This window comes from Astatotilapia calliptera, chromosome 18 (assembly GCF_900246225.1).
Source record: "Astatotilapia calliptera chromosome 18, fAstCal1.2, whole genome shotgun sequence".
Classification (NCBI taxonomy): domain Eukaryota; kingdom Metazoa; phylum Chordata; class Actinopteri; order Cichliformes; family Cichlidae; genus Astatotilapia; species Astatotilapia calliptera.
Window position 1 is genome coordinate 30,829,599 of NC_039319.1, and position 15,975 is coordinate 30,845,573.

At 41.7% G+C, this 15,975-nt stretch overlaps 2 protein-coding genes across 4 annotated transcripts in view; both read left to right on the forward strand.

The window, feature by feature from the left end:
* The window catches only part of LOC113010984 (protein FAM151A), a 509,869-nt gene that overhangs the window by 205,559 nt on the left and 288,335 nt on the right, over window positions 1-15,975 (forward strand). The gene's annotated exons all lie outside the window — the stretch shown is intronic.
* cdh6 (cadherin 6) overlaps window positions 5,029-15,975 on the forward strand; it is a 71,683-nt gene continuing 60,736 nt past the window's right edge. For all 3 annotated transcript variants that reach the window (XR_003270409.1, XM_026150347.1, XM_026150349.1), the window contains exons 1-2: window positions 5,029-5,234; window positions 12,020-12,360. Coding sequence is in view for 2 of the 3 variants with exons in the window: in XM_026150347.1 (XP_026006132.1) it covers window positions 12,139-12,360 (222 nt within the window). In the remaining variant the exon portion in view is untranslated. The remainder of the gene's footprint in view (window positions 5,235-12,019; window positions 12,361-15,975) is intronic.

A 15,975-nucleotide genomic window follows, 5' to 3' on the forward strand; every position in this document is an offset into this window, starting at 1 on the left:
TTTTTTCTACTTAGTTAAGGAAATGTTTGTTTACTTTTTTCTACTATGTAAACATGGTTACACAGCACAATCACATTGCTTTGTGTTGAGTTTTAGGAGCTTAATAAAAAGGCATTACTCTGAAAATGGCCAGGCCCAAGGACTGGACTGAAAATGAGTTAAAAAGCATCAAACATCCAAGGAAGATTTTGGAAAACCTTTAGAGAGCCAGTAGAACTATTGTCCAAGACTGCTTTAAAAGAATACAAGAAAGTCCGGTTCAAGTCTAAGGGCTGTCTCAAAACCTTTGCACAGTACTGTACACAGTCCAAAATAAGGCTGAATGATAAGTTTCAAGTTTATCAGCATGGGAACCACCAATCCAGGGGCACCAACAAAGGCCTGTCAACTAGGACAGCCCTACAAATTCCAGTGCCTTAAGAAACTCAGGGTAGATTTCATCCACCTCAGGGCCCCTGAGAAGTTGCTTAACCACCTTAGTGACCTTGGCATGGTGATGGGCGACTCATCCTCCTTATCCTCCACAGAGGACTTGTCCATGGGATTGAGGAAGTCCTCGAAAAATTCCTCCTGGCAATAGCCCCCCCACCCACACTGGACTGAACAGCAAGTGGATCCCTTCTCAGATGAAATAATGTAAGATGCTTTATATCCTGAGTCTGAAGATACAGACACAAAGTTAAAATTTGGGGTACAGGTCAAACACAATGACTACAGATCACTACTGTTCACCCATGTGTTTAAATAAAAGGAAGAGGGTTTCTGTTATGTTTCAGTTAGTACATCGAAACATGCAGCTTCATCTGATTCTGCCCAATTTGCCAGTTTAATAGGTGAGACCAATTTCTCAGAGTCAGTTTAAAATAGGAATTTTTTAACCTTAGATATATATTTCTAAGTGCATCACTGATATCATAATGGATACTTGACTTGCTCGCTTTATTTCAGAGACAGAGACGATAAAAATGAACACGTTTCCATGTCTTACTTTATGGACCAACAACAAACATTTCTGTATTCAGTAATCAATGCAAATTATTAGTTTATGAACAGAACCAAACTGGACAAAGAGAAGAGCTGAGGAGGACCTGCTGCAACATCTCCATGACAGCTGATATTCACAGCTACATGACTCACATGACATGATTACAATCATACGCACAGTTTGTCAGAACACCACAAAAAGGACAGGGCAAGCTGTACTTTACTAGACAGTATAGTTTTAACAATCAACACTTTAACTTTTATAGACTGATGCATTGTATGGTTTTAATTCCATTTTTCCATCGTATTCTGCCCATCATCGGGGGGCTGGAGCGAAGCAGAGTACGCGCTAGCCAGCTCACCAGTCTGTTGCAGGACTAACACAGAGAGACAGACCATTCACATAATTTAGACTCACTAGTGAACCTAACCCTACTAACTGCCTTTGTCCCACAGTCCAAAGACATGCAGTACCCAGAGAGAGCCCACGCAGACACTAAAAGCACATGCAAACTTTACAGAGAAAGGCCCCGACCAGATGGTGGAGTCGAATTCAGGAGGTAGTTGTTAGCAGTGCGCCGCCATGGGTATAAAAGCAAAATTTAAACAATTAAAACAGCCATGACTAAATTGACTCTAGCTAAGCCTGTCGGGTAAATAACAAGATTAAATGCGAAACAGTTAAACTGAAATAGAACTCCAGTTTTAGACCTACAGTTTTACAGCTGAGCCACAGCGTCTCCACTGCCTACATGAGCTGTGGCCTGAGCTGCCAGTCATTTCACAACATCCTGCTCAGTCTTGACAATCACTCTGTTCAGTCCACAGCACCAACTCTTTAAGAATCCTAATTTAGTGACAGAGTCCAAGATGAGTTCTTTACAGCAGCATCAGTCAAAAAGTTTTGACTGCCATTTCACTGTGAACTTTAATGATGAAAGAAAGACTCTACAAACTGCAGCTTCTCCTTTATATAGTAACAAAAATCTGCATTGTATATTGTCTTTGATAACTTGCTGGCCACATATTCATTGTTAATGCAATCAGGCATGCCCTTAACCTTCAAATCGCCTACAAATAACATGGTAGCTGCTAGCTGGTGCTGACAAACAGGTTGGGAGTGGGAGGGATACTTCCTGTTTCTCATGAAAATGTGAAAAAATGTGAACCCTTGGGAGGAAGAGAAGACCAGACATATGGACACATTTTACGTGCTTTTACCGGGGAAAGTTACGCCACACGGTTTACAAACTTTTACAGTCATAAGATTATCGCAGACTAACCGTAAAGTCGATTCAGCTGACTAAAATATAGTCGAGTAAAACTAAAATAATGCCTAAATTATGACAAAAACTAAATGATCTTTAGTCAAAAGCTGAGGCTGAAACTAAATCAGAATGTGCTGTCCACTGGCACCTATTGTCTCAATGATTACTCCACATCTGTTTAGCTGTTATCTGTATCCATTTGGGGCAAGCACAAGGCTCTCTTTAAGGTGTGTGTGTCGTTTTTCCAACTACTACTACTGCTGCAATGAAGTATCAGGGTTTTTAATACAAGGTAAATGAGCAGGCAGATTCACAATAAATTCAAATGCTAAATTTATAAACTGGAAAAGATGCTTCAGTCTTAATCAAATTATTTTCTGCACCCTTTTCCAAATTCTAACAGTTGTGCCACATCGTTTGCTGCACTGCTCCTACAGAGCCAGTTTTACTTACTAAGGAGGGTGAATACAACAGAAAATAGCAATCCATGCATACTAAAGGGTTCTTAAATCTCAGTTTAGTTTTTAAGAAGATTTACTGAGACTACACCATCATGCTGTGGAAAATGAAAATGAAACCCAAATGAAAAGTTAATTTTCTTTCTTTATCCTTGTTTAGTCAGGACTCCAGATTTTCATTTTGACTTGGCAGGGCGCTGTAAACAGCCAGAGGCAGTCAGTGAGAGTGGTGTGACTGATTTAAGGGGGATCTAAGCCTGAGAGAATCCTTAAATTAGAGAAACAACAGGACTTTGGTGTAAAACGTTTGTGCCCGGTGAAAAGTCTCAAGAACATGGGACGTGATTATTTTTAAAGCTTTTTAAAATCTAAGTAAGAACATGGTTTGAAGATAAACTTCATAAATTGTGTTTCTCAGGCCTGAAGTGGTTGTTTTGGTTGTCAGTTACTATATGGACCAACGGATATGGAAGAGTTCCTTACTTTGTTCCTCATTAGTTTACAACTCATAGACGTTTTTCACGTGGTGAGTCTGAAAGCACAACACTGTCGTGCCTCTTGATTTTGGTAGCAAAAAAAAAGTGGGGCTGAAAGATAAAAGCTGAAACAAAAAAACAAACACTGGGATTTTCTGATACATTTTATTAATGCTAGTTTTAATGTTGTCCCATTTACAGACTGGTCTGTTACAGGGCTTCTGTGGAACCTTCTGTAGAATTTGTATATTTTGCATCCCGCTCTTAGCATCATTCTATCCGTCTGTCTATGTTTCTCCTTATCTGGGGCCAAGTCACAAATAAGGAGAAAGGCCCAGACCCCATTCTCCCAAACTACCTCCTGAAATGTATTTGGAGGAACAAACTCCTCCTTGTGGGGCAGCAGCTTGTTGGCTGCCTCCTGACGAAGCCAACAAAAGCACTTCTGAGATTCTCAGAGTACAGATGAGATTCTGAGGGCACCAGTTTGCCACCTAAATACGATATGCCTCAAAATTCTGGCCCTGAAAACTATGAACAGAATTTATTAATAAGGACAGCCCTGGCATAGAACAACACCCACCAAGAATGAGTCCGACTTCTTGCTGAGCAAAGCAGAGCAAACTCCCATAGAGCCTCAAATATTCCTTATATTCCTGACGGGGCCAGGTACAGCACCGTGGAAAACGAGTGGCTAGCCATCCAGATGTCAGACTCCCTTAGCTATTACCTCCTGGGCCTCCCCTTCACCCTCTGTTCGGACCACGCTCTGCTGCAGTGGCTCCATTGCATGAAGGATGCCAACGCCCGGATCACACCGTGGTATTTGGCTTTACAGCCTTTTAAGTTCCGAGTGGTCCATGGGCTGGGGGTGCAGACGGTTGTGGATGACTTCCTCTCTCCTCCTCTCTGACACCTTTATTACTATATGCAGTATTGTCTGCTTTTTATACTTATTGGGCTACTTGCTTATTATAGGCTTAAATATATATAGGCTGTACAGTACATAAGATTAAAATTTACATTTTTTATGTCACTGAAATGTTTTATTATTTGAGTTAAAGCCAAAGAGAAGGTTGCAGATAATGTTTACATGAAACGTGTGTATACTTACTGCATCTGGTTTATTTAAGCAGGCATCATATGTTGAAATCTTCAGACTAATGTAGATTATGCATTTCTAATTTATTATTTTTTTGTAATTTTACCAATTTTGTTAATTACCACAGTCATACCTTTTAACTTAATTCTTGTAGATGTGATATAATTATAAAAACATTCATGCCATTTTCCCCATTCAACGTCTATAATTACACAAAATATCCATTAACTAATGAAAAAACCCAATTACAGAAACTTATTTTACTGTCATTTTTGTGTCATTTTACACCCAGTGTATCAATTTTATGTATGTACAGCATAAAACTACAAGTTAAGTTTTATCTTTTAAATAAAAATAGCTGTAAAATTATGTTAATCTTGCAACCATAATTTTTAGTCTTTTTTGTATAAAAATAAATACATTTTCCATAAAAATGTGAAAATCATGTTTATTCACAGTTACCATTTTTTTTTCGCAATTTTTTAATTACTTTTTATTTTACTTAGAAAAATTCTGTACATTTATATGAGATATTCTCTTAAATTACAGTTGTTGTTTTTACAGAGTAGATTTGGGGCCCAGTAACATCTTTTACACCAGCAGACGTATCACAGCTCAGTAATTCTCAGTAATGCCGTCCTTCAGGCTGTGAGTCTTCTTATTAACACAGATTTGACAGATTTGTTGTAACAATGCGGTAAACCGGGCCGTGAAATTACGGCTGGATGAAATGGTTTTCTGCTGCTTGGTTAACTCATGTTCATGTGCACGTGAGCGTACACACGCGGGACTGTAATGACCAATCAGCAGATATTGTAAACCCTCAGTTTGCTGAGCTGATGAGTGGGGTTGGTAGAGCCTCCACGCAGAGAGACGCTGCACACGCGGGGAACAGCACTCCGTTTCCGTTACAGTCACTGTCCTTCTGAACGCTCCGCACACAGCGGTAAGTGCCACCGGGTCTTTTTACAACAGGTTGAGACAACACGGAAAGCTGAGGTGTTCGTGTCTATTTGAACACTTTGAGTTTGGTGTTTTTTCCACAGCAGGCTGAGCGTGGACCCTTTACAAGCTGGCAGAAGATGCGTGATTTAATTTGGGCTTTAGCCGCGAGCAGCAGGCACGCGCGCGCTCCGTTTGGCTGTTTGGTAACAGTGACGATAAATTCTGACCGTAAACATCAGCAGCTTTTATTTCGTCTGTTTGAATAAACACCAACAAAACGCGTTTGTTTCATATATTCTCCGCTTTATTCCTGTGGACTCTGTGTCCACGCTAGACCACAGATTTCATATCTAATGTAAAAAACCTTTAAAAAAATAATCTTGAATTGTTAGACTAATAGGATTAAACAGGTGTGGGTCACAGACCAGCGCAGTGGTAAACCCGACAGGTACAGTGAAATAAAAGAAGATGCTTCTGACATTGTTCTTTACGGTTCTGGAAGTTTGTTTAAGAATTGGTTTTCTGCTTCTTCATCTATAAGATGTTATTATCTATGTTAATGTGTGCTGAACTTTATGTTTAGTGACTGTGAACTTAGAAGTATAATATGTATATTATATATTATACCATATATAATCTCTGAAAGACACTACAACGTTAATGATGTAGCGTTAGTCGTTGTTTCGGTCATTGTGGTTTCTCAGGGCAGAAACTCCTACACAGACTGTAGCAGAGTCTCTATCACTACTTCCTCTGATAAAGTTCGGATCTAATTACAGTAGTTGGATTATCCCGCTCACTGAATACAATATTATTCCTTTGCTAATTTGCTGTGGATGTTTGTGTTACTAACCTCTCAGATGCATCCATCAGAGCACGAATGAGTGTGGACGTTATATCAAAAGCACTTGGAAAAAGAAAGTGCTTGTTTAATTGGGTGAATGAGGCAAGTTGTATAGATTAGAAAAGCACTATATAAGATCCAGTCCATCAGCGTTTGGACAGAAGACAATGCTAAATGTGCGTGTTTTCTCAGACTGAACATGTTGCCAGGTTTGGGTCACACAGTGGTATTTAATGATCGAGTAGATCAAAAATCATCTTGATCAGCCCTTTTCGATATAGAGCGCGTATTTCTATGCTCCCTTTTCAAGCTGATTCATTGACTCAGCGTCTTCAGTGTATTCAGTGTCAATGTGTTTGTTGTACAAGACCTCGAGAACAGTTGGCTCCAGAGAACTCTGGAACAGCAGCTTCTAACACACTGCAGAGAGCATTCAGAACAGTTTTACTCTGACAGGTTTTCAGCTGCATCTGTCAGGACGAGAGCTGGTAAACTGTTGTTTGAAGACAACATCAGCTTTCTTCTTGGCTTGCTTGACAGCTCCTCCAATTACAGCTCTCTGGGTGTAGTATGCTGCGTTTGCAAATACTGCTGCTCATCAAAGCCAGATTAGAGAGAATAAAAAAGGATGCTGCTCTCTGTCCTTTACGGATGTGAAAATAGGATTTGAATCAGGTACAGCTCCTCAATGAAATTCTGTGTTGTACTGTCATTTTGCACAACCTCCTGAATATAACAGCAGAATACCACAACCGTTTTGTAACAAGAAAAGCTTGTCCTCTTGACCTCTGGTTTAGCATCTTGGGGAGATGTGAGCAAGCTGTTCAGCCTACCTCTGTCATATCATGTGGTAATAATGTTAGCAACAGTTCACCGGGAAGAGCCTTGAATAAACCTTCAACGATAAAAAAAAAACAGGTTTCACTTCAGCTCTTTCTATGTTATAACCTTGCTCTTCTCTGCAGCTGGCACAAGCAAGAGTGGCCCACGGACTGGTTGTACCTCATACTTTCTACATTGCCTTGCAACATAGCTATCTACACCATAAATCCCACGTTGGTACCGGGAGAGACTTGAAATTTATGATTTTCAGGGTTTTTATCGTTAACTTGGTTTCCCTGGGTCTTTTCCCATGTTGTAGTTGTGCGTCTTATTTTGAAAGAAATATTTATGCGTTACCATAGCGACCAGAGGGCATTAAGGGGCAGAGAGGAGGATGTTACTGTCAATGTTGTTGGTGCATTTCAGGAGGACGCTGCTAATAAAATTACACAATTACACAGTGAATTTATTATTATATTTACAAAATACCACAGTTTTTGTCTCATTCGTATCATTTTATTTTGTTGTGTTTATCCGCCACACCTTAAAGGCTGGTCCGTGAAAATATTGTCTGACATTACACCGATCTGTGGCACAAAAAAGGATGGAGACCGCTGATTTATCTGATAACCGTAACTATAGCCCTAACTATATGCTTTAGCAAAAAGGAACGTTTGAAGCCTAATCTTGAAAGTAGAGATAGTGTCTGTCTCCTGAATCCCAACTGGAAGCTGGTTCCACAGAAGAGGGGCCTGGAAACTGGGGCAGTGACCTCCAGTACTGGGTGAGTGGCTCCAGCAGATCCCAGGAACAACATCTGAGATATCTCTCCAGAAGAGTGCAGACCTAGGAACAATACTGCCAGAACCCTCAGGACCCGAGCTTGAAGGAGCCCTCCCCCCACCCAAAAAACACCCTGCATGGTTCCATGAGGATTGGAATTCTGGGAGTTCTTCTCTAGTTTCCTCATAACCGTAACTCATAACTAGTTCTGATGTTTAAACTGAATGGATGGATTAACTCATAGAAAAAAGTTCCCCTTAAAAATCTGTCAATCAAGAGTCTAAATTCAAGGTGCATATATGGTTTATTCATACTTCATACTCTCAAGGACAGTGTGTGTGTGTGTGTGTGTGTGTGTGTGTGTGTGTGTGTGTGTGTGTGTGTGTGTGTGTGTGTGTGTGTGTGTGTGTGTGTGTGTGTGTGACCCACGTTGTGAGCCTGGTTGACGTTTGATTTGTATGGACTTTGTCATTTAAAGGTTTGACTAATATCTCGATGAAGTCTCTGTAGCGGACACTTTTCCAATAAGCTCTTCACCTACCACTGTGTAAGTGAGAGAAGATTCAGTGTGTAGGGCCGTTCACGTGGCTTTGCTGGCTGTACTGCGACCTGTCCTTCCTTGTGTGTGTGTGTGTGTGTGTGTGTGGGGGGGGGGTTACTCTATAAATTCGTACTGTATGTTTGTGTTGTGCTCTGTGCGTTTATTATATTTTCTCCCCCATCCCTTTCCCCCCCTGCCTGTCAGCTCAGACTTAGTCATGCAACATATATAATGTTATAACTGAAATAACACAAATGGAAATGAATAAATAAACAGGTAAAAGAAACACACGAAGAAGAGGAGCCTGCAAAGAATTTATAGACTCATCCTGGAGAAGCAAACAGTCATAATTCTGATTGCAAAAGCTTCCAGACAGGACAGAGAAGATCCTGTAATGTACTGCAGGTGTTACTGCAGGTCTTTTGTTGTACTAGTAATATATGCTGCCAGTTATCATCTGTAGAAAGAATTAAGAAAAAATTGTTATTGGGGGGTAACAAAAAAATTCCCGTTGGTGCTTGTCTAATTAAAAACCAAAGTGTTTATTTGAAGTCTGCTTTTAGGAGGATGTTGGCTGCTTGTTTCTGCAGTATGTGAGTAATAGTGGGCAGGAAGGCTCCACTAGCTTCTCCTCTTGTAATCTGAATGCAATTTCTTTATTATTTGTCTCCTTTTATAGCACTCACTTTCTGCACTGGCATTTGTGTATTTAAGCCCTGTGACATGATGTTTCTCCAGCACTAACCTGTCTGTTTCAAAGCTCCTCTGGATGAAAGAGGAAGCACATTCCAGTGTAACTGTTACTTTGATCATCACACACAGTTAAGCTGCTATTCACTAACAGTTACTTTAATCACTTAGATGCAGGCTTCTTCATCATCTCTTGATTTGGAATATCCAGATTGAGATGAGATTATGTGTGGTAAGCTGTGAATTTGTAACTTTTCTCTTTTAGTCAAGAAGCAATGAAGATATTAGAAGAAGAATAAAGTCATAGATGGTTGTTGGTTAGTTTGACTTCGATGTTTGCACATGCGCCGTACCCCTCGGTGACTGGTACACACTCCTACATACACTAGAATAGTTAGACAATGGGCAAATCCATTTGAGCGGTAAAACCTGAGAGCTCCAGGTTTCTTCACTGTGTAATAATGGCTGATGTCCAGTCAGAATCAATGAGTCTGTGTGTGTTCTCCACCAGGCTCAATTCAGGCTTATTCATATAGTAGCAACCTAATAGGACAAATGGAGGCTGCATTAGGCAGAGGACGTCAGAGAGAGGGCAACAGTGACCAGGACATTTAAAAGTTAATGACTTAATGCTGAATTTGTTCAGTTCAGCGGTGTCGTCTCAAAGCATTTTCAGTGTGCAGGAAAGGAAAACATTTTTACCTGACACGACTCTGTTCAACTGTATCAACACTGAGTTATTACAATAGCTGATAACTAGTCTTGCTTGTCAGGGCTGCACTCTAGTGCTGAACACAAGAACTGATGTGGTTACATTATCATCCAAATTAAGCTCTGCAAGGCCAACGCACAACACCAGTGATTCATGGATTAGTCCGATGACGATCGGTCTGGTGGGGCCTGATAAATGATAAAAGCACGTTTCCTTTCAGTGGACTATTTGCTGTGTAAGCGTTCCTTCTAGATCCTTCAACGTGATCGTCATGGTCCTGAGTCTGAGGACTCGGTGTTTTGTGTTTCTTTATATTCTTCTATATTCTTGTTTATTCTGCCTGTGTTCCCTCTGTCTGTCCATGGTGTCACTGTGTCTGCTCGTGAGTCTGCCTGCCAAGTTCAGTGTCCGTTCTGGTTCTCTGTGTCTGTTAGTTTCCTGTTTTATTCTGAAAGTTCATGTCTCATGTCAATGTGTTCAGTTTTACCTTTCTCCTGTCTTGTTAGCCTAATTTCTCCCAGCTGTGTCTCCCTCCTGTTGCCCATTCCCTGATTACTCCCCTGTGTATTTAAGCCCTGTGTTTTCCTGTGCTCCCTGTTGCGTCGTACCCGCAACTTGCTGTGTGTTCATGATTTCCAGTCCTCCTGCACCTCAGTTTAGAGTTTTGTTTGCTTTTGTGAGTTTTATTTTGTGTTGAAGTTTTGTTCCAGCAATAAAGCTGCATTTTCAGTTGAAACCTCGTTTCCTAAGAGTCCTGCATTTTGGGTCCACCACTCCTGCCTGCCTGCCTCACAGCCAACCATGACAATGAGTGCGCATGGCTTTATCAAATCAGTTTTTAAGTGTACAAAATACTACAGCCCTATCAAAAGTGAAGTAAAATATACTATTTATATTAAAACATATGAGTGTGCATATTCAGTATGTTTTTCAGCATCAGGCCAACAGTTGCAGATTGCTTACATAGATCCACATCAGTGTGTTTGCTGTGCATACGAGCAGGTCTGTGTCTGCTGCAGTCTTTTCATGCTCCGGGGAAAGAATGGACTTATTATGTAACCAAAAACTTGGTCGTTTGAACAGGAGTTTGTCTTTTTGGACCATTCACTTTGTTTTCAAATATTTAGATCAGGTATCAAAACGACTCAGATTTGGGGGAAAAACATGGGATTAAAATATTTCACTAAGAATTCCTTCCACCTCGTGACATCCTCAGGTGAAGTCAGCAGCACTCCACACACACTATACACAGTGTGGGTAGAGCACCACCTTCCCCTATTAAGTTGCTTGACACTTTACCAGAATCCCTTCGAGGCGGTTTGAAAGGGGTTTTCCATGGCCTCTCCAAACTCCTCCCACACCCGAGTTTCTAATTCAGTCGCTGGCCAAGACACATTCTGCTTGGCCTGCCCGTACCTATTGGCTGCTTCCAAAATCCCACGGGCTAAGCCCAAGAGGACTCCTCCTTCAGCCTGATGGCTCCTTGTAACCACGGTACCTGCCGTGGTGGTGACCCCACCACCAACAAACCACCTTTCTTTACCTGGAGAGGGCACTTTACCCTTAACTGACCAAGAACCTCGGCGGCTTCGCACTCTGCTGCTGATCACCCCAGTGCAAGCTCGACGTTATTGTAGTTTTGGTAGCTTCATCAGACATGATGAGTTGATTTTGGCTGTACAAATAATGAACAGAGTTGGTGAAATAGGAAAACCTTGGTGAAGTCCCACACCTACCAACAATGATTTTGACGGTTGTACAAGGAGCAGTGAGCTAAATATCCCACACTCCCAAAGCAAACCGAATGCTGTAAAATTCAGTTAAATGGGCTGATTTTTGATTGATTCATTTCAATTTCAAATAGTTAAAGTGCTGTGCAAAGGTCTTGAGCCACCTCTCAGGTCAAATGTAAGGATAGGTTATAAGGCTTTTTGTCAATTTAAACCAATAATTAGACCTGAGCATCCTGTTTACAGACAGAAGTTATTTTCAGATGAAGCACTAATTTCACACTTAGTGTTGTCACTGCACAGATCACCTGCTGGAAGTGAAAGCTTGGAAAGAAAAACACAATATGTGACTAAGAACTGTGTTTTTGCCATAACTAAGGCTTATGGGTGTACAGGCATTGAGCAGAGTACCGTGTGACCTCAGCATTTTCCCTGCGTAGTGAATGAGAGTGCAGTGCATGCTGGAATAACAGGAACTCTGCTTTCACGCCTATGTTTGAAAATGTTAGCTGCAGACAGCGTTTGTTTCTGTTGTTTCTGCTCGTCTAACAAAATCCTGCACTCCCACATCGGGCCGTAAAGTGCCAAGAAGTTGATGAACTGCCCTCAGGATGAATGTTATTAAATGCAGAATTGACATTTGTTTGTATTTACTTATTTACAGATCCTTTCCACTGTCAGTCAAAAACTGGAAGGACTATGACAGATAGACCCATCTGCCAGTTTGGAGTGAGCCAGCTGGGAAGATAGAACATTTGTGACTTCTACATCTCCATCACAAAGATGAGGAATATTATCCTGGGCATTGTTTGTCTCTGTATTTGCCTGACCCTTGATGATGCACTGGCTTTAAATGGACGGAGGACACACATAGCAGATGGAGAGGGAATAGAAGCAGCCATCAGAGGAGAGAAGTTGCTGAAACGAGTGAGGCGAGGCTGGATGTGGAACCAGTTTTTCCTGCAGGAGGAGTATACAGGCTCTGACTACCAGTATATTGGCAAGGTAAGATCTGTGCTTCCGTTAAGGTACACTCAGGATGACATATTCCCAAATTAAATGAAATTCTCTTAATTAGCAGAAAGCATAATGATTTACCACAGCTGATCACAGTGCAGTATCAGGGATACTGTACCAACTGTGTTGTTTCTTATTGTTGTTCTGGGTTCTCAATAATGACACTGTTACTTGAAGAGAAGGTATTTTATCGAACTGTAGTTCACATGTGTCACCTCGCCTCTGTCAGTGCGTCTTCCTTTTTTAAAACAATAACATTAAATAACATAGCTACTTTCACAAACCTAAATAGTCTCTTGTTTTTCTTACTTGTTAAACCAGGATTTGTCAATTTAATGTTAACAGCACAACTAGTTTTCAACAATCATGGTCAGTTCAACACTAGTAACCAAACATAGTGAAACTTACATAGATACTATGACATCATCTTCCAAACAGCATGCCAACACATTACATCTGGTCGATCATAGGTGGCTTCACTTGTCTTAGAGATCTTCTCAGTGTTTGTTCTTGTGTATGTGTAGGTGTTTCAGGTGATAGTGTCTCATGTGTGTGTTGGGGTTGTTCAGCAGCCTCCAACCTCTGCTCCACTACTACTGGTCCCTTAAGAAGATCTCGGCGATTTCTTCTCAGCATAGCTCCATCTTCTGTCTGAATGATGTATGATCGTGGTTGATCTTCCTTTAGAACTGTCGCTTTCTGTGCCATGTGTTGGATTTGTCTTTGAGTCTCACTTGATCCCCAGCATGCAGTTCAGGTAAGTTCTTAGTTCCTCTGTCATAATAGAACTTCTGCTTTGCTTTCTGTTGCTCCTTGAACTTCTTCACGCTGTTTCCCTCCTTTGTTTTAAGCAGATTATCCTGAATGGGCAGGTTTGATCTCAGGCGTCGTCCCATAAGAAGCTGTGCTGGTGACATACCACACTCAAGTGGCGTTGTGTTGTATACTAGCAGGCTTTTGTCTGTGAACACTTCACTTGACACACCATGTCGTGCAAATACGGCTTTCATCGAAGTGATTACAGCCTCTGCTGTTGTCGTTTGCAGTCTACATACTTGTGGATACAAAGAGTAGCAGTCTGTGACCACAATATAGTCCTTTCCTCCAGACACAAAGAGGTCAGCCCCCACTTTCTGATATGGTCGGTCTGGCACTGGGTGTGGCTTTAGTGGCTCGGCAGGATTTCTTGCTTGATATGTCAGACATGTTGAACAGTTCGACACTTCATTTGTCACATCCTGATTAATCCGTGGCCAGTACATCACCTCACGTGCTCTCCTTTTACATTTTTCCATGCCTAGATGCCCTGCGTGTATCTTTTTGAGCATCTCTCCTCGCAGGCTCTTTGGGATGACAATTTTACTTCCCTTGAACATCACATCATCCACTACAGACAGTTCTGCTCTGCAGTTCCAATACTCTTGAATAACAGGTGAGCAGTGTTGCTTACAGCTGGGACATCCATCTATGATGGTTTTGCGCAGTGCTTGTAATGATCCATCTTTGCTTGTCTCCGTTCTGATGAGCTCCATCTTCCCTTCTGCAACAGGAAGTGCACTTGCGACCATGCTCACATATGCTCTTGCATCATCCATCTTGGTGTTTGCTGGCTCATTCGGATCAACAGCTCGGGATAATGTGTCAGCTGTGTACATCAGCTTGCCAGGTGTGTACATCACGTTAAGCGTGTAACGTTGCAGCCGGATCATCATTTTTTGGATTCTCAGTGGACAGTCATTTAGTGGTTTTTGGAACAATGCTATCAGTGGCTTGTGGTCAGTTTCAACGCTGATGGCCTGCCCAGACACAAACTGGTGAAATCTCTCACAGGCGTATGTTATGCTGAGCAATCTGTGCATATCTTGTCTTTGCGTCTGTCATGGATCGCGATGCATATGCAACAGGCTGCCACTCATCATACTTCTGCAGAAGAACAGCTCCAAGCCCACTCTGTGATGCATCTGATGAGATCTTAATAGGTCTCATTGGATCATAAAACTTCAGAACTGGTTCTTTTGTAAGCCGCTTTTTCAAGGCACGCCATGCTTTCTCGTGTTCATGATTCCACTCCCATTCGATTCTCCTTTCAGTTAGCTGTCTCAGTTTCTGAGAGATTGGGTACGAATTTTCCCATGTAGTTTATCATGCCATTAAATCTCTGCACATCTTTCTTGCATTGCGGCCTCTGCATGTTTTCAATTGCAGACACCTTTTGAGGATCTGATCTGATGCCTTCACTGCTCAGGATATCTCCAACGAATGTCAGTTCCTTCGCCCCAAGCTGACATTTCTCTTTGTTCAGCTTCAGATTGGCTTTTCTGGTTGCTTCAAGAATATTTCTCAGTCTCATGTCATGTTCAGCTTTTGTGCTTCCCCACACAATGATGTCATCCATCGACGCATCGACTCCTTCTAGGTGCTTATAGATCATGTGTATTGTCTTGTGATACACCTCAGGTGCTGAAGCAATGCCGAATGGCAGTCGCCGTAATCTGTTGCTGCCAAATGGGCTGTTGAACGTGCACAGTTTTGAACTTGCTTTGTCCAGCTTCAGTTGCCAAAATCCTGATGAAGTGTCTAGTTATTTGTCTGGTTATTTTTGTTACAGTTATTGCATCTCTTCCCATATGCTGGACATTTTTTAGGAGGATGTTGCAGTCCGCAGTGACCACAAGTCTTTTCTTTTCTGTCCCTGTTTGCTGGCTTTAATTGCATTTTTATTTCAGCAGCAGCACTCTCCTTATTGACTCTGTGTGTGTTCTTATTGACAGCATCCACTCTGCAGCTGTCACTAAGCAGTTCTTTAGCTTGTGCCCTCACTGTTTCAGCTGCTCTGCACAGTGTTAATGCTTTTTCCAGGTCAAGATTTTCCTCTCTCAGTAGCCTCTCTCTCAGACCGTTGTCTGGAGTCCCGCACACAAGTCTGTGTTTTATCAAAGAGTCTGTCAGTCCTCCAAATTCGCATGTTTTACTCCTGTTCTGCATCTCTGTGACATACTGATCTATTGTCTCCCCTGTCTTCTGTACACATGTGAAGAATCTGTGCCTCTCAAATGTCACATTTCGAGCAGATCCCTCAGTTCTGCTATATTTTAGTCCGCTACCTTTCTTCAAGTCCATCTTCTGACACCATGTCTTGTTTCTTTATGTTGTTGTGGGTTCTCAATAATGACACCGTTACTTGAAGAGAAGGTATTTTATCGAACTGTGGTTCACATATAAACAAACTTCACATCACAGTCCGCTCAGAGGTAACTCACTCTAGCTCTCTAGCTCCCCCTATAGTCTGGGTGTATTAACAACATAAAACCTGATACTAAGCAAATATGGATTTGCTGTTATCATTACGCCAACAGCTTTCATTTAAAATGTACTCACAGACTGACGATTGTTGGGCTCAGTTTCCAACTACATGGAATCTGTGCAAGGAAGTTTTAGTTTTAGTGAAGGGAGATTGGTGAAACTGAAGGCCTGTCTGGCGTTTGGTTGTGCTGTCCCTGGCGTTGCCTGTCGCGCCCCTTTTCCCTGGCATCTTCGTAGGCCGTCCTATGAGTGTCTGGTGCCGCTCGCTGGCTCTGGGCTGTTCCCGCCCGGCCGCTCCCT